We start from the raw sequence: 26,855 nt of genomic DNA on the forward strand, positions 1-26,855 counted from the left end.
GGACGGCCTCCCCGCAGCCCACCCAGATAGGTGAGAGTAGGGCAGGCGGGGGCGCGGACGGCGGCACGAAGGTGAAGGTGGACGGGGTAGGTAGGGTCAGCGGTCTCGGGCGGAGACCCCTGCCGCGCTCCCGCGTCACCCGGGTCGGGGATCTGGGGGGCGGGGCCTGTGGACTGTGAGGCCCGCGGTCGTCGGTAACTGGCGGGTGGGCGTCTTTTGCAGAGGCTGCCGTTGTAATCCACCCCAACGGCCGGAGGAGCCGCCGGAGCCCGCCCGCCGCCGACGGAGAGGAGCCGCCTGCGCAGCCCCCGGGCCTTTGAGCTGCTCCCAGCGCGGGTCCAGAGCCGGTCCTTGATCCGGGTCCCGGATCGTGGATCCGGCCGCTTAGGGCTCAGACTTGCGGCCCGGGTTGGGAGGAAAACCCGTTCCGGAGCTGCGTGCTCCCGGAACCGGACGTCACAGGGCCTTCTTGCCCACCCCAGGGGCCAGGCTTGCAGAGGTGGAGCCCGCCGAGCGGCCAGACTCCCCGGGACGCTCAGCCTCTGGTGGGGGTGGGAAACGGCTTTGGCTTGGGGACGGTTTTCCCCTCCGGAATCTCAAGACGACGTGGCACACATTCCACGTGGGTGCCGCCGCCACCCCTGTCGGTCGTGGCGTGCAGCTGGGAGCCCTGGGCTTGGGGGTGGGGGTCGAAACAGTCCTGGAAGAGGCAGAGGGCGGCTCCTAGCTCTGTGGACGAGGCGAGGGAGAAAGAAAGCCTTTCTGGGAGCGGGAGGGGTCGGAGCCTTTGGAACAAACCGTGCGGAACGCGTCCGGGGCCCTTCCCGCACAGCCTTTGCCAGATCTTTCGTGCGGTTCGGGCAAAACCCGGGTAGCCCTGGGCTATCCTCCGTTAGGGGCTGTGAGCTCCCCGAATATGGGCGGGACTGGGACACCCTTTGGCCTCTCTGTTCGTCCTCTTTCCAGTCCTCCACCCACCCCTGGAGCCCAGTCTGGGAACGCAGAACGCAAGAAGCGGCCAGAACGCACCTCCGGCGGACGCGCGACCTTTGTGCACCACCAGGGACCGCCGCGCCCACTCGGCACGGGAGCAGGGACAGCGCTAGATTCGTGTACAAAACCTGTGTACCCCTCTATATATATGTTACATAGAATGTATATATGTTGGGAACATGCTCGCTTCTCCCGTGTGTCGCCGCCGTGCGTCGTGCGCCCGCAACAGAGCCCCAACCGGGCCATTGCCGGGTAGGGGGCTACCGCAATGCCCCTTGCCCAGGCAGCCACCACCGGCCCGGGCCAGTCCCTGCCAGTTTGTCCGCCTGTCCGTCCGTGTCCTCAGCTCTGTCCACGCTTCGATAGGCCTGACGCAGCCCCCAGCCCAGGGCCGCCCTAGCAACTTCCTGTACATATGACTGTAAAATGGTAAACGTGTGTATTATATCTGGCCTCGTTATATAGTGTATATATATGTATACATATACATATATATAATATATATGAAGACTGTAAATGTTAAGACTAGTGTTCTTATTAGTATATTGCTTCACACTGAAGATTGTGTGTATCGAGCTGTTTCTAAAAGATGTTTATTTTCCTTAAGAGTAAAAAACAGTCATTGCATTCAGAAAAAAAAAAAAGTCAATAAAGATACAACGATTGTTTTGGAAAATCTGCAGCCCGTGGATTCTGACCAGATTCAGCTGGGAGCTGGGCCAGGCTTTAGTTGCGGAATGGGAATGAAGGGAGGGGTTGGGGGTACGAATGGAGTCAGGGAGTCTGCCCTTCACAGAACAGGAAATCTCCCCCGCCCCTGTGGCCCCTCTCCAATGTGGCCGCAGGTCGGGAGGGAGGTCGGAGGCTTCTCTGCTGTGAAGAAGTGCCCAGGGGCCAGGAAGGGGGAGGTGAGACATGCCAGACTTACAGGGAGACCCGAGCTCCTGTCATACAACAGACGGGTCCTGGAGGACAGTCCGGCATCGAGGCCCTAAGGGTTGACACAGCCCAAACACGTGCCCTGGAAGCAGGGGGACACGTCAGCTGGAGGCCATACAGCCAGCCCTCCCCACACTAACATCGGAAAGAGGAAAGTAAGTCGTGTCCCTAGCGGCCGGCGGGGGATGGGAAGCCTTTGCCTAGGTGCGGAGGGGAAGGGCCCAAGCACTCTCACTGGTCAGCACATCCATCAGCTGAAGAACTAAATCCCAGATTATAAATAATTTCATTTTTAATTCTCTGTACAAAACTTCTCAAACTATGAAAATAAAGTTTGCAAAAGGCAAAGTAGCACAGGAGCCTCAGGTCAGGCACGCTACACTATGTACATGTCTTCCCACGCGGGAGAGAGAGGCGTCCGGGGCCGAGCCCCGCTCGCAGTCCGGGAAAGCCAAATTGGCTTCTGCCAGCGCAGGGAAGTGTACGCACCTCTCTTCCCTCTAGACAGAAGGAAAAAAGCCACTAAGGTGCCTGCAGAGCAAGGAGGGCCCCCCCTCCCGCGCCAACGGCTCGGCCCCTGCAGTGCCCAGATCGGCCACCAGAGGTCAGCACTGTCATGGCCGCCGCTCTTCGAGTCGGAGTCGCGCCCCTCAAGCCTTCCACGCGGAAGGGACAGTGCAGCAGCGGGTGAACCGTGGAGGCCAGGATCTCTGGCACTGCCTTCGGCCTTCAGCGCTCCGACGCAGGACAGACGCCGCACGGAACCCAGGTGGCTGGAGGCAGGGGCGCTGAGGCTGGGGACACCGCGGGGTCTAGCTGGAAGTGACAGTGGTCCCACCACCCAGGCGCATGAGCATCTGCTGACAGTCGTGCAGCAGCCGGCGATCGCCGAGCTTCTCAAGCGTTCGCGCCGCCTCAGCCAGCATGCCCATGCGCTGCCCGGGAGCCGACAGGAAGCCTGGGGGCAGGTAGCAGGAGGCCAGCAGCAGGGCCTCCGCGTGCTCCCGCCGCGTGGGCCGCGGCTCCAGCTCCGCCGGCGCCACGCCTGCGCAAACGGGGATGTGTTAGGGGTGGGGCTCGAACTGGCCGTGCCCCGCGGGAGCCCCGCCCACACACAAGCTAAGGCTCTGCCCCCTCCCTGTACCTGGCACACGGGGCTGGCAGGTCCCCTTCTCCCCACCCTATTCTCAGCCCACACTTAAAGTCCACCGACTGAGTCATGCACGTGCAGTCCTGTATCCCACAAATGACAGTCAGCCCACTGATTTCTCATGAAAGGAACTGTCAGGTAACCACCAAGAAGATGCTTGGTCTCTTTTTTTTTTTTTTTTTTGATACAAGGTCTCTCCTTGTTGCCCAGGCTCACTGTCGCCTCCAACTCCTGGGCTCAAGCCGTCCTCCCGCCTCAGCCTCCTAAAGTGCTGGCATTACAGGCGTGAGCCACCGCTCCAGGCCTGTCTCATCTGACACACACGCAGTCTCCCTTGGTATCACACCCCATGTGAGCCTTTCCCTGCTGGGAGACAGCACAGCCCTGGTCAGCAGCTGCTCCTCACCTCCTTTGCCACCGGGGCCTGCCCGCCGCCTCAGACTGCGGTCCAGGAGCTGGTGTGTCCTTGCGGGACTGGCCCCTGCCATCAGCCGGGCCGTGGCTTCATGTAGGAACACCTGGGCGAGGGGGGACAGCACAGTGGAGACTCAGGCTCTTCCCTCTCCACCACTACCTGACTCCTCCCCATCTTGAGGAGAGGGGACCAATGGGCACTCACCCTCCGCATGGCGGGCCGGAAGCTCTGTGCCAGCCGCCTCAGGCTGCTCAGGTCCCGTTGGAAGCCACGGAGCTCAAGCGCGGAAGCCTGGGGCCCGCTGCTGGCACCCTGGCCTGCTGGGGCCGGGGCCGGGAGCTGTTGCTGGCGCCACAGGCTGGTACGCACCACAAGGAGCAGGTCACACAGGAACAGCTGCACGGCCTGGGGGTGGCGGGCAGGGCAGGGGTCACCAGGGCTCCAGCTCTGGGAGGGGCAGGATGGGGGCCCACGGTGCCAGGGGCCGGCTCCGGGCTGCACTGCCGAGGCACTGCACCCGCCTCACACACGTGCAATGCAACAGCAATGCACCGCGGGGCCGCCCGCCTCTCTTGGCCCCCACACCCGCCACTGGCCCCGAGCAGCTGTCCAGGCCTCTTGATGCAGGGCCTCCGAAGGGATCCTGCCACATCATCCACCCCCCTCCTCCCAGGCGTGGGGAAACCGAGGCCAGATAGGGGCAACCCCTCTCCCCTGGACAGAAGCTTTAGCCAGAAAACAAGGTCTGCTGGATCCCCATCTTGCACTTCGAGGGCTAATCCCATGGTCTTCTGGGGCCCCTGGGGGCTGGGGAGAAGGACCAGGGAATGGAAGGCTGAGTCCCCCAGCCCTGCCAGGCCCCTGGCCCCACCCCTCACCTTGTCAAGGGAGCTGCCAGCTGGTGTGGTAGCCAGGCTGTCCTGAAGGTACCCACTGGCCTTCTCACAGATGGTCAGGCTGGCTGGGCCAGACTCTGCCTTGGCACAGCCCAGGAGGGCCCGGGCAGCCTTGAATGAGTGCAGAGCCGCCCTGGGCAGGGGTCTCCTGTTGGGACCAGGGCAGAAGAGTGCCAGTCAGACCAGGCCACTAGCCCTGGCTGAGTGCCCCCCACTGCCCTGGCTCTGGCTTTCTGGGAAAAAAGGTGGTGACCCGTCCTGCACAGAACAAAGGCAGGGGTGGAGGCACAGTGCCCAGGGGATGGGAAGGCTGGGCCGGGGGCCAGGCAGGAGGACTCTGCCCTGCACTCACTCAGACTCCTGCAGCACCCGGGGCAGGTGCTCCACCAGCGGGCACAGCTGCTCGGCTGCCTCCTCATCCCGCCGCAGCCAGTGGATCACCACGGCTGTCAGAGAGGCCCACCACTTGGCCACCGGGTCTACGCCTGCAGAAGACGGAGGGTCCCCTGAGCCCTCAGCCACGCTGTACCAGGGCTGAGAAGGGAGCGGGGCAGGGGCTGGGTGCTCACCAGTGGTGGTGGCCATGCTGGAACTGATGGAGAAGCTGCAGGTGGGAGCCCCAGCGGCATCAGAACAGCTGTTCAACAGCTGCAGGTACCCGAGGGCATCCGAGAATTCCCTGTGGCAGGAGAGGGCTGGCTGTGCGGACAGACGGCAGGGGTCCTAGGAGGGTGCTGGCCCTCCCCACCTGCCCACCAGAGTCCAGCCTGACCCCTGGCTCTGCAAAGTGCCACTGTCTCCTCCCACAGGCTGGCGGGGAGAGGAAACCCAGAGAGGAAGAAGGGCGCACAGCACGCACGGTAGTCCAGGCTCTGGCCCTCTCCACAGGGCTGAGGACAGAGCCGTTCCCAGATTCCTGCTGGAGGGGTCTTGCCTGGAGGAGGACACAACGACACTTACTTGTCCCCATCAGCTGACCCAGGACTGGGGTTGGGCTGGGCCACACAGTTCAGTGCTCGCTCCAAGAGATGTTCCCGGAATAGCTGAGTCACCTGGGCCAGGGGGTCCACTGTGGAGAGGAGGAGCTGAGTGGGGTGGGGAGCAGGGCCCTACCCTCCTCTCCAAGCCAGGGGCTTTTTCCTGGGTGGGCTGGGGCCACACCCAGGGCCATGGGAAGTGCCAGCGCGGCCCTGGGTGCAGCCCCTGCCAAGGACGGGAAAACGGATGGATATAAATACCCCAGCACCAGCCTTGGCCAGAACAACACTGAGACCTGCCCTGCGCTGCTCCCAAAGGAAAACCGACTTGAGAAGGTGCCACTATTGGCTCCACTCTTCCCTGTCACACTTCCTCACTCCACAGCGGCACTGCCTGGGGTCACTTCCCAAATCAGCCACCTGCCCTTAAATTCCCGTGTGTGCTTCTGAAAGCCGCAGTGGGAACCAAGACTCATCTAGGCCTTCCCCTTCCTGCAGCCCCCACAGCAACAACCCACGGTGGGAACAAGGACTTGGGTGGCCAGAGACTGCCAGAGATTCAGGAGGTGAGGGCCGGGCCAGGACAGGAGAGGGACAAGGAGGGGGTGAGAGAGCACCTGGGTTCCCGGCCAAGCTGTACGGGCTCTCCCGTGGGGTGCTGAGCACGGCCCAGTCCCCATCCACGAAGAAACGATGGCCCACTGGGTGGCAGAGCCACTGCATGGCAAGGGGCACTGAGCCACTCTGTGCCAGGCAGACCTGGCGGGCGCTGCTCAGGAAGAAACGCTGTAGGGGAGGGAAATGGGCTGTCGCAGTGGACACAGGCTGGGGCCAGACCCCAGGCTGAGCCGCAGCTTGGCCGGGAGCCCCTCTGGTAACCAGTGCCACATCCAGTGCAGCTCTTACCAGGGAGCCTCTGGAGAGAGCTTCAGGGATAAATCCCACCCACCCACCCACCCACCACCACCACTCACTGTCAGAAAATGCAAGGCCCACGGAAGACTGGTCTTCACTCTCAATGCAGCTACCACATAGATCTCGGCCAGCGTCGCCACAGACACGGCATCCCCTGCACACTCTGCCAGGTTCAGGGCACTCAGCGCCAGGTTGGTGGCAGTGAGGTGCCCGCCTGTGTACTTCCCTGGAAGGCAGGCAGACCATGAGGCTGCGGTGGAGCCCAGGCAGCAGGGAGCGCTGCAGGGCCCGCCCCACGCTCAGCCTTACCCATGGTGTGCAGCTGGTGCAGCTTATGGTAGACCAGGGCGGCGTCTCGGGCACTGGCACGAGCGTCCACCCGCAGAGCACAGTCCCGCTGCAGGCCCCCCGCCCGGCTTGCCAGCCAGCGGCCCACCCAGAGACGCTGCAGCAGGTGACGGATGAGGTTCCAAAGGAGGCTACATGCCAGGTCCAGGTGGGAGGTGGGCAAGGGCCGGCCCAGCGCCCGCAGGGCCAGCCACAGCTGCTGGGCAGCCTGGGCAAAGTCCCCCTGCAGATGAGGGTTTTCCAGGTGAGAAAGTAAGGTCAGAGCAGCTGCCCCACAGCTGGGAAGAGCTGTACACAGCAGGCTCTGGAGGGACAGTGGGGGTCTGCAGATGCACGGCCAGGCCCAGGAAGGCCAGGATCTTCACGGTGCGCACAGGGAGCGGAGAACAGGCTGACACCCAGCACCCTCCCAGCCTGGGGCCCTGCCCACTCTGCTGGGGCCACCCCCTTACCCGGGCCAGGTCCAGGTCGGCCTGCTTGCGATGCCTCCAGAAGTGCACGGCGGGGCCTGAGTGGGGCCGCGTGACTGGCTCTCCGTAGACAAAGAGAAGCACCAAGGAGACCAGCACCAGCAGCCCATTGAGCAGCCAGACCACGGGGGGCAGCAGCCACTGGGCCCAGCCAGGGCCATCTATGGGCAGAGGGAAAGCTGGGGACACAGCTCCCAGGAAATCCAGAGGCCCAGCCCACAAGCCTGGTGGGGGGCTCCCCGTGAGCATCCCCCCAACAAGCCTGGTGGGAACTCCCCGCGAACATCCCTCCCGAAGATGCCCTGGCTGGCCGGTCCCACCTCGGCTCTCAGTGCCCAGCACGTTGCGCCCAGGGCTGTGGTAGATGCTGGTGGTTTCTGAGGGGCTGGGAAGCCCTCGGGCCCCCAGCAAGGAGGCCAAGGGGTTGCAGGACAGGCAGAGGAAGACGAGCGTGCACAGGGCGAGGCGGGAGCGGTCCGGCATGCCCCCACTGTGTGCAGTCGGTCGCTGCTCCGGCTTTGCCTGCTGGGGGCGGGCAGGGTGGTGAAGGCAGAACTGGAGGGACTCCAGAGAGCATGGGGCTGACGAGGGGGGTCAGGATTCTGCCCACCTTACTGTGAGACCCCATATGGCTCCAGGCCTGTTATTCTATGAAATGGGGGTAGGATCTGTTAGGGTCTGGCCCTATCCTGAGGCTCAGAGATAGGGCTGGGAGTGGGAAAGAGGCACTGTGGCAGGGCCCAACCTGGCTGTCTTCGAAGACGGGGCTGTCAGGCTCCGAGTCACTGCCACTGCCACCACTGCCGCTGCCCCTGCTGCCAAGGGACAAGGGGCTGCTCTGGAAGGGCGAGCCGGCATCTGAGGGGGGTGGGGTCAGTGTGTCCTCCACCTCCGTCTTCACACCCTCCATGAACACATCTGTGTTCCCTCCACCACCACAGGCCGACACCAGATCCTTCAGAGATTCTGTGGGCCGAAAGGAACAGAGCCGGGGCACAGGCTGAATATGTGACCCCAGAACAGAGCTTAGGGCCCTGGGGTTGGGGGCCTAGAGGCTGCTGTAGCTCCTAAAGCTGGCCCGGGAAGCTTCGATGGGGCTGGGTTAGGGCCAAAGGGAGGTGCCAGGGCTCTTTTTAGGACCACAGGTAACCACGGGCCTAGAGCTGAAGGCAGGGCTAGAGCCAAGGGGGAGGTGGGTGGGGCAGAGGTAGGGCCAGAACCAGGACAGGGACAGAGTCGAGGGCAGGGTGGGGCTAGGACCGGGCTGTGGAGCAGGGCTAGAGGCCAGACTGGAGCTCAGTGAAGCCAGGACTCACTGCTTTTGTGGACAGCAGTGCGCAGACTCAGGTTCTCCTGCTTGAGTTTCTGGTTGCTGTGTTGCAGAAAGCGGATGTAGTCGATGGCCTTGCGCAAGACAGCAGATTTATTCAGCTGCACGGTGTGGAGGGAGGGGAGAGCACACAGGTGGCCCGTCAGGTCGGGGCTTGGGGGATTGGGGGCCCCTAGCAAGGGGGTGCGGAGCTGCTTTCCAACACTACTGCCTCAGGACCTTTGCACTCATTCCTTCCACCTGAAATGTTCCTCCCGTCCCCTGTCCCAGACCATGCACAGGGTTAGGATGTAAGATGCAGACAGCGGGGCCTGGCTAGCTGCTGCTGTGCCTGGCACCGTCTCAGGGACGCCTTCCCTGGCTAACCATGAGGGGCCCTCACCATCCCTCTTCCTGACTTCTCTGCAATGAGCCCCACGTGGTGGCCTCCAGCACTCATCCTGCCTCTTGTCCATCTCCCCCACCTGAACGCCGGCCCCTCTTGGAGGGACAGTTTTTGTCTGACTTGTTCATTGGTGCATCCCGAATGCCAGCACAGCCCCACCTTTATTGGAAAGGCCCGCAATCCAGTTTAACTAAATAAATGAGGCTGGCCAGGCCTGGGGAGGCTGAAACCCAATTCCCTGCTTGTCCAGGCTCAGCCTCAGGCCCTCTCTTTTCCCTCCGGTTGCCCCTGATCTGTTCCTTCCCGGGGGCACCCCAGTCTGTGCCCTGAAGGCCTCTCCACACCTTTGCCTCAGTGCCCACCACCAGGTCCTTGAGCTCGATGATTTTGTCATTGATGGAGGAGCGGTAGCGCTTCTCAATGGCATTGTGGGCTGTGCGCTTCTCTCCACGGCTCTGGGCTGAGCCCGGGGCCTTGCTGCCAGCTGCCAGCCGGTTGATGGGCAGCTTGTCCGCATCTACGACCAGTGGCACTGTTGCCAAGATGGTTCCGCCACTCACCAGAGTCTGCAACCAGACACATGTTACCAGGCGGGCACATGTGTGTGCAGACCCCACTCCCTCATGCCCTGCCCACACCACCCACCGGCAAAGGCCCTGTCTGCACAGTGGCACCAGAGACCAGGGGGCCGAGACTCGCCGCCTTCACAGTGGCTCCGTCTGTCTTCATGGTTGTCAGAAGCAGTGAGTCTGCCTTGATGAAGTGGGGCTGCAGCAGGACCTGAGCAGAGCGAGGGCTCGGCCATAAGCTGTGTGTCTCGGCCAGGAGCTGTCCCCTCCCCAACCCCTGGCCAGACCCCCTCACCGGAACCTGCTGGATCTGCGAGTTCACAGTGGTCGTTGCAGGGGCTGCCGTGGGGGCAGCTGTGACTGTCAGTAGCTGCTGGGGGGCTGCACTCTGGACCTGGGTGTGCAAGGAGACGGGCGGGACTCCTGGCGGGGAAGCCAGTGGCAGGCCAGGCAGCGGCTGCTGGGTGCTCGCAGGAGGGCTCCCTGCAGAAATAAAGCCTGGGGCTGCAGACATAGACCACTCTCACCCACTTTCAACCTGCTCCTCAGGTCTCTATCACCGGCTGGCCTGGGGTAAGTCATTAGCCCGTGTGGTGGCTTCCTATGGACAGTCCCTGCCTGGGCTCTGACGCAAATGTGCTGGCTTCAAGCCAGGCCTCCAGTCTGAGGTTGCGCTTACCCTGGCAACAAGCACACCAGGACTGCTAATAACAAGGCGTCTCAAGCAGCAGAGCAAAGCCCGTTTCTAAAGCCTGCGCGGATCTCTACCAACATCACAGAAGCTTCTTCCTGTGCTCCTGGGAGCCCCGCCTGGGGTGTCCCCTCCGCCACACATCCCCCTTACCTGTGGAGAAGCCACCTGCAGGGCTGGCGTAGCCCATCACAGGGGTGGAGCTGAACTGCGGAGGGGCCGGGGCTGGGAAGCTCTGCGGCAGGAGGGCCCCGGGCAGGGGCTGTGGGGTGGGGGTCTGCAGGATGCTCAGTGGCACTGACTCTTCCTTGATACCAGGCCCAGGGGAGAAAGTGGGCAAAGGCGGGTACATCTTCAATGGAGCGGGTGCAGGCTGGGGAGGGGACAGGGGCGAGGGCGCTGCCTCCGGCCCGCTCAGGAAGCCTTCGAGGGAGGAGCTCAGTGTAGCAGGAGGTGGAGACAAGCTGGCTGGGGAGCTGGTATCGGGGCTGGCAGGGTCCGTGCCCCCTGCTCCACCCCCAGCATAGGGTGGGTCAAACAGGCCAGGGAAGTCACTGTCTTGGTTGTTGATAAGCTGAAGCATGTCTGGGGAAAGGAGAAGAGGATGTGTGAGTGAGGCAGAGACCAATTCCCAAACAGGGCATCGCACACATCCAGATATAACCCTGTTCACACAACCTTTGTCTGCACACAGCTGTATGCGTGGGCAATGCCACCAGAACAGAAGGCCACTCATGGGAGCTGGTGTTCCCAGACACACAGCCATTTTACAAACACCTGTGCTGTCCGGAGCATTGCCTGCGGCTGCCAGGGCATCACAATGCCTGGACAAGGCGGGCACCACAGGCTCCCAGTCCTGCCCCACGGCTAGGCTGGGGCTGAGCCCAGGGTCGGCCCAAGACTGCAGACTTTGGGCCTGAGCTCTTCCCACCACCCAGTATTTGCCCAAACATCTGGCAACATCCTTAGTCCACAGCAAACAGCAGGCCCACATTCATTCATTCATTCATTCACTCATTCAATGAGCATGTGCTGGGCGCCCACACCATGCCAGGCCCTGTTCCTGACTGTGAATGAGAAAAATCCCTGCCTAGAAGCAGGCAACTTTCTGGTGAGAATGTCCCGTATTTTGATGTCTTTACTAGAAGACATCCACCTCTGAATACACACACACACACACACACACACACACACACACACACGTCCACACTGCACTGTGGATTCAGACCAGACTCCAAGCATTTGCCCATGAGGTGACCAACCCTTGCAGACACTCTCCTGCCCTCTCCACACTCCATCACTTCCCACCCCACCCATGACAAAAGGAATCCAGAGGCCCAGGTACAGCCTTCCCTGGCCCCACTTGGGGCCTCAGTTTCTCAATGTGTGAAATGGGGACACGCCGCCGTCCACAGATCCAGCAGCTCCAGTCTTTGGGAGGGAGATGGGGATGGGGAGGGAGGAAGCAGTCTAGGGCAGGTGGGAAACAGGACAGAGAGGGTCTCCATACAGGAGCGATGGGCCCCACGCCCCACCCACTGGCCACTCCTACAAGGCCCCCTCAGCAGGACACTAAATTTGACAAAGCAGCTTAGAAACTGCTGAGGAGTAGGTGACTTTCCCCTCCCCTCAGTTTACAGAGGTAAGAGGGGTGCAGAGAGAGGCAGGATGGGCTCGAGTCTGTGCCCAAGGACCAGCTGTGTAGCCTGGGCCCATTCTTCCTAGGGCAGCACAGGAGCCCCAAGAGAATGGCAGACAGGGAAGTCCTCCCAAGAGAACCCCAGATCAGAGCGGGGTCCTCATCCATGCTGGAAGCACTCTAACGGTGAGGGCGCATGTCAGAAGGGTGGGTCTGGGCAAAAAGCCGGGCCTGCTGTGGGGCTACCCACATTGATGGGATCAGGCTAGAGCCCTAATCCTCACCCACAGCTCTGAGAGGGTGGTATGATCATTGGCCCCATTCTACAGATGAAGAAACTGAGCTGTAGAGAGGTGACTTACTGGCCTAAGTTCATAGAGTCAGACTCAATGAAAAGACCAGAGTCCAGACCATACTTGACTCCAGTGCCCCAATCACTGGCCACTACCCTAGACTACCTCAAAAGATTCGCTCAGACAGGCGCGGTGGCTCACGCCTGTAATCCCAGCACTTTGGGAGGCCGAGGTGGGCAGATCACGAGGTCAAGGGATCGAGACCATTCTGACCAATATGGTGAAACCCTGTCTCTACTAAAAATACAAAAAATTAGCCGGGCGTGGTGGCGTGCTCCTGTAGTCCCAGCTACTTGGGAGGCTGAGGCAGGAGAATCGCTTGAACCCGAGAGGCAGAGGTTGCAGTGAGCCGAGATTGCGCCACTGCACTCCAGCCTGGGTGACAGAGCAAGACTTCGTCTCAAAAACAAAACAAAACAAAAAATTAGCTCACTCATCTAGGAGACAAGAAAAGACACTGAGGTTCAGAGAGGACCACACACAGCCCAAGGGCATGCAGTGGGGTTCAAACCCAGGTCTGCAAAATGCCAAATCTATCATCTCTGTGCCTTTTCTTGCCCTACCTAGAAGCCAAGAGCCAGACTGCCATCACCAACTCATTACTCAGTGGAAGAGACCAAGGCTTAGGGCCCAGCCAGCTGCTGGCCACATAACCAACCAGTGTGTCTCTGTGTAGAGTTCTGGGCTCAAGTCCAGGCTTTGCCTGCAGCCAAGTAGCCTCAAGACCCAGGCCTGGCCACTCAGGACTTTGATTTCACCTCTGTAAAAGCAAGTGCTGTCTGTCCTGACTCTTTCCTCCTCACACAGACTGGGACACACTCCCACCTCAGCCCCGTCTGGCCGTGGGCCCTCTTCCCCAGCTGGCGACTGGCAGCCTGACTGGCTCAGCCCAGGGCCCTCTAACCCACTCGCGGTAGCACCCACTGGGTCAGAGTGCTCTATAGGACCCATGGGGGCCTCCAGTGCTCTCAGGATCCCCAGCCTGAGCTCCCAGCCCTGCCCAGCGCCAGCTTGAAGTGGAGCCTGGACCAACAGCCTCTGCTCACTGGCTTCGGTTTCCTCATCTGTACAACAGAAAAGATTAAACCCTTTTTGGTAGGGCTGCCTGAGGCTTTAGCAGGCAGTGGGCACAGACTGGAGACCCAACATTGCCTACTGACAGGTGCCCTGGCAAGGAAGTCACTGCAGGATGGGAATTCCCTAGAGCAGCTGGCAGAATAGGATAGGGTGGGGGGCCCTGGCTCCTCCAGTAGAAACTCTCCTGGTTTGTGAACTCTCCAGCTCACAAGTCATCAAGTCATTATGGACATTCAACAGCAAGGTCTCCCACCCCTTTACCCCAGTCTGCATGAGCCTCTTTGAGAGATGGGGGAAACTGAGGCCTGCAGGAAAAACTGACAATTTTGACAATCTAGGGCTCCCACTGTCTGCCCGAAGAGTCTAAGATGCCCACAAAAGGCAGGGGTGCTGAACAGGCTGGACGCTGTGGCAGACAGAGGGACAGCAGGCCCTCCTCCCTGCAACCTCCTGGCCCCTCCCAAAGCAGGTGCAGAGAAGGTAGAGAAGGCCACACTCTGCCTCCAGATCCCCTTAGGTCGGCTCTCTAAGCACACCCTTCCCCCTTGAGTTGCAGGAGGCACTAATTTGGTTGGGGGTAGCCCCCCCTCTTCCCCAGCGAGCTGAAATGACTGTCACACCTTTTCCCTCAGGAGGGGGCTCTTTCCCGCTCCCCAGCCCCCACGTCCGCCCACTCCAGGAGAACCTGCAGGAGACGGAGGCATTGTATAAAGGACCGAGGGGGCCTCTAAAAATACCTTCGAACGTGCAATCCATGGCTCCGCGATCTGCACCCGCCCATAGGGCGTCCAGGCGGCTGGCCCTACCCCTCCCCGCGCCGACTTCACCTGTCAAGGCGCGGCGGAGTTTTGAAGCCGTTGAGCGCCCGGGTGCGCCCGCCCCGCCCCGCCCCCAGCCCCGCCCCGCCCCCAGGTCCCGCCCCGCCCCACCCCGCCCCTCGGGGCTGCGGGCCGGGCATGGGGTGAGCGCGCGCGGCCAATCAGCAGCCGCGCCGCCGCCTCGCTAGTGCCCCGGCCCGGCCCACGCCCCACCTCCCCACGGCAGCAGCGGGGGCCTCGGGTTTCACCCCGCGGCGCTGAATGGGGTTGGGGTTACTCTCGGGCGTCCGCCTTTAACCCGCTCGGCGCCAGCGTCTGCCGGGGTTACCGGCGGTCACTGGCCCTCAGCTCCCGCCCCCTCCGTTAAAGGGTCAGAGCAGGGAGGTCCTGGCCCAACACCTCAGAACTCTGTGTTCGAAATCACTGGTTCGCTGACACCCTGAGTGAGTCTTAACTGCTCCAACCCTCAGTTTACTCCTCCAGAAAACAGCACACTCATTATCTCCCTGGCGTCGAATGGTAGAAGGGAGATAATATGGGTGCAACACTAAGAAGCGATTAAGGCCAAGCGCTGCCGAGTGGTAGCTGCAGTGGACCTCCACGTCTTAGGGCAGCCCCGGGAAGGGGCCACCCCCGCCCGCCCCGCCACCGCAGCGGGGCTGATGGTCTGGGATGAAGCCATCCCTGAAAACAGGTAACTTCCAGGAAACTGAGGCCCGGACATAAGGGTTTCCTGACGGCCAGCACGGATGTCCCTCTGCTGAGTAGGTGAAGTTTGCCCCTCCTCCTCAAGGCCTCACAAGCCAGTAGTCACCAAGTGAATCCCGAACCTCTGGGAGGTCAGGAAGGGACAGGCCCTGGGACAGACAGGCTCTAGGGGTCTTTTGAAGAGGTGCCTGGCCTGCCTTCCCTCTTTTGTCAAAGGTAAGAGTTAGACACACACACACACACACACACACACACACACCCCACACACACACGAGATCAGAGCCTGGCGTGGCCTCAACCTTGTTCTCTTTTCAGGACCTGAAGCAAGAAAACCCAGCCATGTCTCCCTCACACCCTGTCCTTGTCACTGTCCAGCCCAAGCGCTTCTTTACAAAACACAGCATTGCTCTTGGCAAAGGCTCTGACCTCACATGAGTGACTTAAGACAGATAAGCCTCGCCGGGCGCGGTGGCTCACACCTGTAATCCCAGCACTTTGGAAGGCCAAGGTGGGCAGATCACAAGGTCAAGAGATCGAGACTATCCTGGCCAACATGGTGAAACCCCATCTCTACTAAAAATAAATTAGCTGGCTATGGTGGCGCACGCCTGTAGTCCCAACTACTCAGGAGGCCGAGGCAGGAGAATTGCTTGAACCCGGGAGGTTGCAGTGAGCCGAGATCGCGCCACTGCACTCCAGCCTGGTGCAGGTTGAGAGCTGAACTCCAGGCAGGACTTCCCCATGACCTCCCAGCCTGAGTCCTTCATTACTTTGCTCCCCAGTTTCTGAGCCCAGAATGTGGCTGGACCAACAAGCAGATACTTGCTGGAGACAGCAGGGCCAGGGTCACCTCGGACAGTCAAGCCTGTCCCCTCCCCTTCCCCATCTTGGCTTTACCACAGATTCCAGCCCTTTTTGTGTCTTTATTTCTCCCATCTTCCCCCACTCCCATCCCACTGAGGAAGTGGGAGGGGAGGGGCAGTGGCTCTCTTGAGCCCCAGGGGCAGAAGAGTCATTAAAGACTCTGGTGGGGGTGGGGCACGGGGCCTTCCAGGAGGAGGGGTGTGACCTGGGAACAGAGGGCACAGGGCACAGACTAAGTTAAGATGCCTGGAGGAAGAGCCTGGGTGCCACCGGCCATGGCCATCCTCTGAAACTCAAGGCCTGGCCAGACCTGTCTCACTCTCCCCTGGGGCTGGATCTGCTGGCCATTTTTTTTTTTTTTTTTTTTTGAAACAGAGTCTCATTCTGTTGCCCAGGCTGGAGTGCAGTGGCGCAATCTCAGCTCACTGCAACCTCCACCTCCCAGGTTCAAGTGATTCTCCTGCCTCAGCCTCCCAAGTAGGTGGGATTACAGGCCTGCGCCACCACACTTGGCTAATTTTTGTGTTTTTAGTAGAGACAGGCTTTCACCATGTTGGCCAGGCTGGTCTCGAACTCCTGACCTCAGGTGATCTGCCTGCCTTGGCTTCTCAAAGTGCTGGGATTATAGGCGTGAGCCACCATGCCCGGCCTGCTGGCCAGTTTCTACAGAAGCTTGTCATCACTTCTACAGAAGCTGGTTAAGACTGAAAAAGTAAACTCTAGAGCCAGCCCCACAGCCTCCCCAGAGCCACAGCCAAGCAGGCCATCTGGGGCAGCATGCCTGGGCCTGCTCTTCCTTCAGCCCCTCACTTGCTGTGTGACAGGGACAGTCCACTCCCCACTCTCTAGGATCTCCATGAGTGGGGGTTCTGGGAGAGCAAGTGTGCAAAACATGCACCACTCAACAGTCTCAACAAAGGTTAGTTCCCTCTACGGCAATTAGAATGGTTTAGAACTGGAAAGTCAGGTAGTGAGTTGCCTGATACTTGCAGTATTCAAGTCGGAGCTCCATTACCATTTAATGGAGTCCTTTTGGTTTTTTTTTTTAAGGGGAGTTAACGGAACCAGTCTAACCAGAGTAAGGCAGTTGAGGCACCTTGAGTGCACAATTTAAGGAAGCGCCTCTCTCACCTCCCCTAGTCCCTGTCCTCGAAGCTGGGATAGCTAGTGTCTAGAGGCTCACGTGGCACCCAAATTGCAGCCCACCTGTGGGTGAACCAATCACTGGGCTTCCCGATGACCGCTAAGAAGGCCCTTCTGGTTCCCACACTCTGTACACAGGATGGACGAGGAGGCACAGACTGCTCCCTCATTCACCTTCCCCATCTTGCGAAGCCCTGACACCCCTGCCCCAGAGCCTGGGTTCCTCCTCTTCCCTCTTCTTCCTCTCCTGCCGTGATCCTATCAGGACCCAACAGGAAACCTGAACCCCCACCTGGCATCCCTCCCCAGTTCCACCTTCAAACGTCTCTCTGAAAGCAGACTCGCGAAGCTGTTAATGACTCCTGTCAATGTGTTCTGTGAAGCCCCGATGGAAGCCCTGGACAGGCGTCATACCACGCACTTGCAGGACCTAGCTCTGACCAGCACAGAAGCCTACAACGTACACAAGGCCTTGAACCCCAGATAACCTATGCTTGCACACCTACTGGAACAGGGAGCTCGCCACCTGCCCCCACGGCCTCATCCACAGAACCCAGATCCATCTCTTTGGCAATATCTACTGAGTGCCAATCCTGTGCCAGGCACTGGGGTCATTGTAGATGAGGTAGTCAGGGCAGACCATCTTAGGAGGTGACACCTGAAAGGAGGCCTGAATGAAATGAGGGAGTGGGCCAGAAGGGAGGGGAGAAGGAACAGCGTGTGCAAAGGCCCTGCGGTGGGCGTGGATGTGCAACAGCTGGACAGCAAGGAAGAGCAGAGCCAGGACAGCCAAGGAGCTGGGATTCCAACTCAGGTTTGTCTGTCATCTGAGCCAAGGACTCTGATTCTCCAGGGAACGGGTGGGAAAGGGATTTGCAAACTGACCCTGCCCTGCAGATCACAAAGCCTCGCCAACTGTGAAGAGGGTCGGCCGCGGCACAGTGGCTCACAGGATCCCACAGCACACCTCTGTGCCTGCTAATGGAGGTGCAGGGGATGGTGCGCACCATCCCTGCAGGGAGCTGGGCCACACCCCCTTGCTGTTCTGCTCCCACCAGGCGTCTCCTTGATCCTGCTAACTGGAGCCAGCAGCTCTCCTGTGCTCTGCTGGTCGTGTTTGCAGCAGGGGCACAGGCGGCCCTTTGTGTGCTCACGGCCGCCCCGAGGGTGCAAGTGTGTGCCGGCTCTTCCTGGAATGGGACGCACCCGTGGCTGGAGCCCCAGCTGCACCTGGACACGGCCCTCTGGAGGAAACTAAGGCTCAGAGGGAGGCCTCATGCCCAAAGTCCCACAGCTGCCCTGTGAAGAATCAAGGACGTAAACCCCATTCTGCTGACCCCAGAGACTGCGCTTCAGCCCCGGCCTGCCGGGGACAGCAGGGAGCCCCAGGTCCGGCCTGCCTCTGCCCTGACCAGCTCTCCTCATTTGTCAGTCCACTGAGCGTGTGCGGACTGCAAGGACAGAGAGGACGACACGAAGCTCTTTAAGGCTCAGCTCCAGCACTGCCTCCTCCCAGAGGCTTCCTAAACACCTCCCCCGCCACTGAGACCCACCCACGTTCCTTACCGAATTAGAGGCCAGGCCTCAGCTGGGGGCCCCTCCTGGCAGGGCCTGAACCAGCTGTGACCCCAGCCTCACCCAGCACAGGGCTGACCACAGCAGGGACCCCAGTCAGGGGCCGGACGGATTCCAGCCATGGCTGCCTCCACCCCCACCCCCCACTGGTGTCTCCCTGGGCCAGGCTGTTCCCTCCACCAGGAATGCCCTTTCCACTGGGAGAACTCCTATTCCTCCCTCAAAACTTGCTCTGGCGCCACCTCATTCTTCCCTCATCTGTGCCCTCCACACGCCAGTTCCAACACACTGATCATCCAACCCTGGAAACCTCACAGCCACACTTCTCCCCACTGGGCTCTGCCCGGACCTGCAGGTGTGTGGAATCAAACTCGATGGAACCTGTGAGACGGCCATTACACATGATGCCGGTCAGCACAATTCAGACAGCTTGTCAGGGACATGGCCCAGGGCACATACTTATCACTGGCAGCAGAAAAACCACCCATGGGCCTGATTCGGTGGCAATTCAGGGAGCAGCCCCTGCTGCTGGGCAGCGGTTCTCAGTCAAAATGGCAGTGCTAAGGTTGGGTATGGCGGCTCATGCCTGTAATCACAGCACTTTGGAAGGCCAAGGCGGGTAGATCACAAGGTCAGGAGTTTGAGACCAGCCTGGCCAACATGGTGAAACCCTGCCTCTATTAAAAATGCAAAAATTGGCAGGGCATGGTGGCAGGTGCCTGTAGTCCCAGCTACTTGGGAGATGGAAGTTACACTGAGCTGAGATCGCGCCACTGCAGTACAGCCTGGGCGACAGTGCGAGATTCCGTCTCAAAAAAAAAAAAAATAGCTGGGCATGGTGGCATGAACCTGTAGTCTCAGTTACTCTGGAGGCTGAGGCAGGAGGATCCCTTGAGTGAGCCCAGGAGTTCAAGATTGAAGTGAGCTGTGATTGTGCCATAACATTCCAGCCTGGGTGACAGAGCAAGACCCTGTCTCTGAAAACAAATAAAAAAATGGCATTGCTGCACATTTCTTCATATAAATTATATAGATTGCTCCCTGTTGGGTTGTTTCTCTGCAGCTTGTTTTAAAGCTCACATGAAGGCAGCAAGATGTTCCCAAGCTGCCAGGCTGCTGTCTGAAGAAATAAAGCCCTGTACATCCTCCCCAATAATGAATCCCCGTCCTTCCAGCATCACCAGCACTGGGTGATGGCCATCGTCTTTTATGTACTTTTGGTGGCTTTGCTTGGTCCCAAGGCTGTGACCAGAACTTTGAAGGTGCCTTCACTCGCATTTCCAAGGCTGCCTTGATGTGTTTTGCATAGAAACCACCATCTGTGGCCAGATGGCCACTCTGCCCCTCCTCCCCCAGCCAGAAACACTGCTTCCTCAGCAGGTTATTTTCGTTTGTTTGTTTTGAGACAGGGCCTCACTCTGTTGCCCAGGCTGGAGTGCAGTGGTATGATCATGGCTCCCTGCAACCTCCACCTCCGGGGCTCAAGCAATCCTCTAGCCTCAGCCTCTGTCTCCTGAGTAACTGGGACTACAGTCACGCTCCACCACGCCAAGCTAATTTTTTTAGTTTGGGTCTCACAATGCTGCCCAGGCTGGTCTTGAACTCCTGGACTCAAGTGATCCTCCTGCCTCAGCCTCCCAAAGTGCCGGGATTACAGGCGTGAGCCACTGCACCCAGCAAGTCAATTATCTTTCATGGAAGCCAAGGATAGGGTGCCTGTTCCCTGTGGTGGGGCTGGGGGTTCCCCACTGGCCTAATCAGCCCCATTCTGTCTCTCACTGACTCCAGACCACCATATGGTAGATGCTCAGAACTTCGAACCATAGCCTGGTACATCCTAGAAACTTCCAGCACAGGCTTCTTGGGTAACTGCTGCTAATATTTGTAGAGCTAAACCTATCGGGTGCCAGGTACTGGTTAAGGGCGCTAAATGATGACTTCTTTGCTTGTTTTAGAGACAGGGTCTTGCTATGTTGCCCAGGCTGGTCTTGAACTCCTGGCCTCAAGCAATCCTCCCACCTCAGCCTCTAAAGTCAATGTGATTATAGGCGTGAGCCACTGCATCTGGCTCAATGGTGATAATTATAATACTAACTGGCATTGGTTCAGGGCCTACCTACTGTGTGCCATGCACTGCTTAAGCCTTCACTTGTCGGATCCCCACAATTCCAAAAAGCTGGTTTAGTATTGTTCCCTTTATATTGATAAGAACCTGAAGGTTCTCGGACTTGTCCAAGAACTGCACATGAAGACCCCTGGGTCCCAATCTTCTAGCTGCAGGGAGTACAGGGACTCCAGAGCCTGGCAGGGGCAGCGTGCAGAGGCAAGACCTGTTGGGAGATAGCTGCAGAGAAGGTGCTCACACAGGGTTCGGGGAGGCCACAAATTCCTTCAGCCCTGTGCCACCTCCCACAAGCCCCAACCCAGCAGGGGACCCACACGGAGCCAGTCTCAATGACTCCCTGCCCTCTCACCCCTGAGCTGGTTAAGGTTCTCCCCCTCGCCCCCGACACACACAGCCACTCCTGTGGAGCACACGGTGCAGACTGTCACACGTCAGTGCCCAGGGTCAAAGGGCACATCCACATGGCCTGTGGCTGGTAGGAGACAAGGCCAGAGGCAATTCCTCTGGCCAGCCTGGGCTCCACCTGTCAGTGGGCAAAGTCTAGATCCCAGGCCTCTGCTGGCAGTGACTCCAGCCTGGAGCTGACCGGGTCACTTGGGATGTTTATGTCCAGCTAGGTGACTGCTGGGCAGGAGGTAACTACCAGCCACCTACCTGCTGCCTCCCTGGACCCCCTCCCAGCACCCTCCTCTCCATCTCCCCAACCCTGTCCCTTCAGATGCATTAGGGCCAAACCCCTTGGGGGCTGAAAGGCAGCAAATCCTACAGCCTCCATCTCCTGCTTTTCAGGGGAGGGCCCTGCAGTTCAGAGACGGCAGGGTGCTTTCCCTAGGAGAAACAGCAATGCATGGTCACACTGGGAGGGCTTTCTGCCACCCTGGGGTTGGACAGGCTGGATGCCAAGAGGCAGAAAAAGGCATGGGAAGGGGAACATGTCTGATAGGAGAGATCCCCTCAGGCTCCACCCCCGAGAGGGCTCTCAACACCGGGATGAGGGAGAAGGGGCGCCATAGCGGAGCAGGCTGTGCCTCAGGCCGCGGATTCTCGATAAATGGGCAATATCACAGGAGGGGCATGTCTGGCAATCTTTGCAAGTCTTGAATGCCACGCTGAGACAAGGGAACTTTATCTTGGAGCACTGGGAAGCTATGCATGGTTGGAGAGCAGGGGAGTTCCATGCTGGGAGCTGGACAGTGAACAGTCTAGAGCTATGTTTTCCAAGGTGTGCCGGTGCTTGGTGGGACTGGGGAGACAACTGGGGCATGAGATATCTGGGGAAAGGTATGGGGTGGCAGAACGAGCCCCACTGTGCCCTACCAGGGCTGGCCTGGACCCAGAAAACAGCCAGACATATGACTGGAAGCCAGGCTCCGTGGTGGCTGGGCTGGGCACGCCGGGAGGGACATCAGGGCCGGAGAACTCTGAGGATGCACTGCTTAGGGCGAGGTGACGCCCAGAAGAGCTTCCCAGGAAGCAGCCTCTGACGGGGCTTGGCAGACATCTGGGGTCCGGGTAGAGGAAAGAGACCCTGAGGCCCCCTTCTAGGCCCTCGGCCAGAGCTCAGTTTCCATCTGCCTCTTCTGCACTCATAAGCTTGCGCAAAATCGGATGAATTAAACCTCAGCAGGGAGGTGAAGACTGCCACAGGCTTAATAATAATCCCCAGTGTAGGCACAGGGCTGCTCTCCCGATCCATCACTCCCCACTGCCGCAAGGTACTGTGAGGCCCGGGAGGAGACAGGTGAGCCTGAGGTCTTGGTGCAGAGGCAGGACTCAAACCCAGGCACACTATAGCCAGGGCAGTGACTTCACCCACAGACGCAAGGACTCTCCAACCCCAAATCCATCCACGTGACAAGTGTTTGGCCATGGCAGGCAGCAGGACCGGATGGGGCTCAAAACTGTTGGCTGGCTCCCCCGGGTCAGTTCCCAGTCTGATGACTCAAACGCTGCTCTGGACTGGGCCAGGGAGGTGGCCACATAACCTCTGACCCCTCTATGACCCACACTCCCAGGCCCCCACATAGCCCCACATGGAGCAGCCTCCCTCAACCCCTCATCCCCATTCTTAGGAGCCCAGTGAGTTAAGAGCTTAAGAGCTAGGTTCTGGAGCCCACAGCCTGGGTTTGAATCCCGGCTCTGCCATCATCTGGCTGTGTGACCTCAGGCAATCACTTAACCTCTCTGGTCCTCAAGGCTGTCACCTTCATCATATGTCTACCCACTTGGGGTTTTGGGGGGATTAAGTGAGATCATCAGCAGTGTCTGGAGCACAGTAAGGACTCAATTAGTGTTTTCTGTTCACATTACGATCCTCCACCCGGGCAGCCAGAGGGAGCTGAAGCACAGCACACCCCTGCTCCGACTGCTGACCGACCCCCACATCTAGCCCAGCTCTTTACTCTGGCACTCAAGGCCAGCCTGGCCCCCTCTTATCCCTCATGTCTCTCAAGAGACCTGACATTTCCACCCCCAAATCACCTCTCCTCAGACCTTATCAAACCTGCTCAGCTCTATGCCTGGTAGAAGAAGCTTCGAAAGCAGGCTCGATCTCTGTCCAGCAATTCCCCTCCCAGAACCTCATCCTAGGAACACAATGAGGACCAGGCAAAGACTGGCCTCAGTGTCCACTATAGCCCAGTTTATGAAGATAAAACAACCCAGGTGTCCATCGACAGGGGATCAGGTGGGGAAATGAGGGAGCCTGATTGTCATCTGGCTGTTGACATGGAACCAAGCAGGTTCCAATCTGCTGTGAACCAATGGACCGTATTTTAATTTATAAAAGTACAGATCCATAGCTGCCTGGGCCAGGAGCAGGAACAGGAAGTGACTAAAGGAGCAGGAGGAATCTTACTGGGCGATAAAAATGTTCTACAGCTAGTAATGGTCACACAACTCAGAAAATTACAAATCGTTGAATGATATACTTAATATGGATAAATATTGTGGTGTATAAAGTATACCTCAATAAAGTTGTTTTTAAAAAGTTGATGAAGGCCGGTGTGGTGGCTCACGCCTGTAATCCCAGCACTTTGGGAGGCTGAGGAGGGCAGATCACCTGAGCTCAGGAGTTTGAGACCAGCCTGGCCAACATGGTGAAACCCTGTCTCTACTAAAAATACAAAAATTAACCAGGCATGGTGGTGCACAACTGTAATCCCAGCTACCTGGCAGCTGGAGAATCTCTTGAACCTGGGTGGCTGAGGCTGCAGTGAGCTGAGATCATGCCACTGCACTCTAGCCTGGGCAAAAGAGCAAGACCCCGTCTCAAAAAAAAAAGAAAAAGTTTATGAAGAGTGCAGCCATCCCAAACCAAAGAGAGAGAGAGAGAGAGAGATGAAAAGCTCTTTCACATAATTAGCAGGGCTTATCTCTGGGTGGTAGGTTTAAAGTTTTATTTGAGACAGAATCTCACTCTGTCACCCAGGCTGCGTGCAGTGGCACAGTTACAGCTCACTGCAGCCTCTTGCTCTGGCCTCAAGCAGTCCTCCCACTTCAGCCTCCAGCATGGCTGAGACTACAAGCATGTGTTACCCACACCCAGCTAATTTTTTTATTTTTGGAGAGACAGGATTTTGTCATGTGGCCGAGGCTGCTGGTCTCAAACTTCTGGACACAAGTCCTCCTGCTTCGACCTCCTAAAGTGCTGGGATTACAGGCGTGAGCCACCACACCTGGTCTAAAGATTTTATTTTCTTTTTGCTCACTCGCACTTGCTAATTGTTCTACAATGAAAAAAGATGTGTAATTGGAAAGAAGAACAGGAAGTCTGAATAAAAACTGAAAAATCCTCTACTGAAGCGGGTAAAGCTGAGCCCTGCCTAGTGAGAAGCGGCTGCCCAGTCTTCAAGGCGCTGGGCTCCAAAGATGGAAGCCGGTGCAGCGGTCCTGCTCCGCCCTTTCCCTGGCCGAGGAAGGTGGCTGGCGTCCTCTCCCTCCGCAACCTTTGCAAGCCTTTAACTCCTCATACTTAGGCCCTGCCTCGGGGCCTTTGCCCTTCCCTCGCCCTGGCCTGGAAAACATCTTTCCCTGCTGGTCCTGGGGGTGACCTTCAGGTCTCTCAGCTCAGAAGTCCCTGACGCTCTGCCCAAAGTAGCCACATCCCTGCCCTCCCCTCGCCCCGCTCCACCCAAGGTGCAACTAAATATCTATTTGCTGGTTTCCCGGGGGATGGTGTTCCCGAAAAGAGCGGGTGCCCAGGGCTGTCTGTGAACCCTCGGTGCTTACGACGGGGCCTGGCATTCGGTTAGTGAATGAGTGCGGAGGCGACGCCGGTAGCAGACCAGAGAACCCAACCCGAAGCCGGGCAAGTGCGCGAGCAGCGCCCGTGCGCATGCGCAGGAGCTCCGACGCCCAGCTGAACTCTCGGGCCGGAGGGAATGACCGTGAGTAACCTCGCATTGACGTCACGGCTGGGGCGGGGCTTCGGCAACGCCCGGGTCCCCAGCTCCAGCCGCGGCCGCCACAGGGCTGGAGACTCACCCACCCGTCGGGCGGTACCCGGCCTGGGACGCGTAGAGGCGCACGTGTCCCGGCCCGGAGCCGCCAAGGGACACCGGCCCGGCCCAGGAATCCTAGCCGAGCGCGCGGCTCGAGACGCCAGGGCGGAAGCCAGGGAAGGAGCCAGGAAGGCTCGGCGAGGCCCGGGACACCGAGGTCCACGACGCGCAGCTCAGAGACGCCGGGAAGCCCCGCGCGAGCACAGCACGAAGCTGGCGCCCAGCGGGGAGACAAAGGCCGGGGAGCCACCTGCGCGCCCCCCACTCGCGCCACCCGGCGCGGCTTCAAGCCCTGCCCACCCTGACGCACCTTCGATGTCGGTCAGCAGCGCCGCGTCCAGATCGCACGGCTCACTTAGCGCCTGCTCCAAAACCGCCTCGCTGAAGGACAGCTCGTCCATGGCGCAGCCGCCTCCTCCGGGAGGCCCGCCGGGCCCGCCGCTGCGCACGGCCCTTCCGAGGGACTGCCGCCGGCCCCGGCTCGCAGCTTCCGCCGCGGCTCCACGCGTTCGTGTCCTGCCCTGGCCTCGGAGGCGGCCCGGCGCCCGCGAAAAGTTCCTCGGAAACTGGGTTCCCGCGGCAGCGGCTCCGCTGGGCGGTGGAGGCGGAGGCGGGGCCTTTCAGGAGAGGCCCCGCCCTCCCAGATAGACGGCCCCGCCCCACCTTGAGAGAGCGGGGACCCCTGATCCCCGGTCTGCGCCACAAATCTGCCCTCAGCGGGCCCCTCCTCCAGACGCCCTCCAGTCATTCATTTTATCCAGCCTCGCGCACCATGGCAGGGCGGCCTCTGGCCGGCTGCTGCAGGAACGCGGGTAAACCAAGTCCTCTCTGGGCCTCTGTTTCTCCAGCACCAAGCAAGGAGCTGAGTGGAAGCCCCAGGCCTGGGCCCATCACAAACCAAAGCTTCCTCACTTCCTAGGTTTCACTCTTGAGAACAAGACAGGCCAGGATCCAAGTTACAGGGGTCCCAGGCCTGCTGTGTTGTGAGCAGACCTGATGTAACTGCTGGGCCAGTTACATCACTCTGCTTCAGTTTCCCTCATCTGTAACGTGGGCCTAATGATGCTTCCTCACGGGCTGGCTGGGAGGCTAGTGACGATGTGGAGATCAGCCTGCCCTCTCTCCAAAGAAACCAGAAGATTGGCCTCCTGAAGACAGGAGTGACCGAAGAAAGAGGCTGGAATCTCCTGTCGTCTTCATCTGGTTTCCTCCCAGATCCAGCCGTAGAGATAGGACCCCAGTAGGCCCAGTGCAGCTCCTGACAGAGGAAGCGGGTACCCAAGGACGACTGGCCCCAGGGCTGTCTGACCCCAAATTTGGTGCTTGTTCCTGGGAGTGGCCAAGACAGAGGCCACAAGGAAGAGTTGGCTGAGCTTTAGATCAGAGCCAGGCTGCCCTGGGCCATGACAGCTGGGACTAGGTCAGAGCAGGCAGCCCTGTTGAGAAGAGGGCTGGAAACCAAACCCTGTGGCCTAGGGACAGAGCCAGGTGGAGTGGGAAGGAGGGAAGGGGTCCCAATGAGGTGGGTTGAAATAAACCGGAATTAACATTCAGTTATCTGAATGTGCTAAGACAGTGAGCTCCCTGTCCCCAGAGGTGTGCAAGCAGACAGAAGAACCCTTGGTGGAGGGCAGCCAAGGAAACTCATCAGGGCCTGGGCCTCAGGCCCTCTGGACCCTGGGCCTTAATGAGTCAAGCCATCCTGCAGACTGCCTTGCTCAGACTCCAGATACGGTCTGACCACACCCTAAGCAGGAGTAAAATTCCTGGTGCACGTTACAAGGGGTGTGTGGGGAGAGAAGCCACAAAGCCAAGTCCCTGGGCTTGGACATGCAGCTCCCTTTGTTCCTCTCTCAGAAGTGGCTGCGATGGAAAATCACCCAGAACAGGAATGCCAGTGTCATGGGGGTGGCCAAACCACATCTCCTCAGGCAGCCCCACTCAAGGGTCCACATAGGACCCACTCCCTCCAG

At 59.4% G+C, this 26,855-nt stretch overlaps 2 protein-coding genes across 4 annotated transcripts in view; one reads left to right on the forward strand and one right to left on the reverse strand.

Annotated features, from left to right (window-relative positions):
• RAI1 (retinoic acid induced 1) overlaps window positions 1-1,646 on the forward strand; it is a 129,178-nt gene extending 127,532 nt beyond the window's left edge. The window contains exon 6 of the mRNA XM_064378219.1: window positions 223-1,646. Within this exon, the coding sequence (XP_064234289.1) occupies window positions 223-237 (15 nt within the window). The 3' untranslated portion in view covers window positions 238-1,646. The remainder of the gene's footprint in view (window positions 1-222) is intronic.
• On the reverse strand, window positions 1,311-25,290 carry SREBF1 (sterol regulatory element binding transcription factor 1). 3 transcript variants are annotated; one of them, XM_021674776.2, is made up of 20 exons: window positions 25,193-25,290; window positions 13,885-13,974; window positions 10,232-10,663; window positions 9,683-9,870; window positions 9,464-9,598; window positions 9,163-9,384; window positions 8,420-8,534; window positions 7,849-8,069; window positions 7,424-7,625; window positions 7,086-7,264; window positions 6,595-6,856; window positions 6,345-6,511; window positions 5,988-6,156; window positions 5,354-5,462; window positions 4,963-5,072; window positions 4,746-4,878; window positions 4,376-4,541; window positions 3,702-3,902; window positions 3,489-3,600; window positions 1,314-2,977 (listed from the first exon to the last, which is right to left on the reverse strand). In XM_021674776.2, the coding sequence occupies exons 1-20, from the start codon at window positions 25,281-25,283 to the stop codon at window positions 2,745-2,747; spliced, it is 3,537 nt and encodes a 1,178-aa protein (XP_021530451.2). In that variant the 5' UTR covers window positions 25,284-25,290; the 3' UTR covers window positions 1,314-2,744. The 3 variants fall into 3 exon arrangements, with proteins under 3 accessions (XP_064234304.1, XP_021530452.2, XP_021530451.2); XM_021674777.2 differs by lacking the exon at window positions 13,885-13,974 and having other exon boundaries at window positions 1,312-2,977; XM_064378234.1 differs by lacking the exon at window positions 13,885-13,974 and having other exon boundaries at window positions 1,311-2,977; window positions 4,746-5,072.
• Between the last annotated feature and the right edge of the window lie 1,565 nt (window positions 25,291-26,855).

Source organism: Aotus nancymaae, unplaced genomic scaffold (genome assembly GCF_030222135.1).
Source record: "Aotus nancymaae isolate 86718 unplaced genomic scaffold, 86718_ANA_hifiasm-v0.15.2.pri h1tg000018l, whole genome shotgun sequence".
In the NCBI taxonomy this organism is placed as follows: Eukaryota; Metazoa; Chordata; class Mammalia; order Primates; family Aotidae; genus Aotus; species Aotus nancymaae.

Coding starts and splice junctions, on each gene's coding strand:
- SREBF1 (XM_021674776.2), bottom strand. CDS start 25,283: ATGGACGAGCTGTCCTTCAGCGAGGCGGTTTTGGAGCAGGCGCTAAGT. Junction 7,626..7,848: donor CCGTCTTCGAAGACAGCCAG/GTTGGGCCCTGC, acceptor CGCCCCCAGCAG/GCAAAGCCGGAGCAGCGACC. Junction 6,512..6,594: donor GCACCAGCTGCACACCATGG/GTAAGGCTGAGC, acceptor CCTGCCTTCCAG/GGAAGTACACAGGCGGGCAC.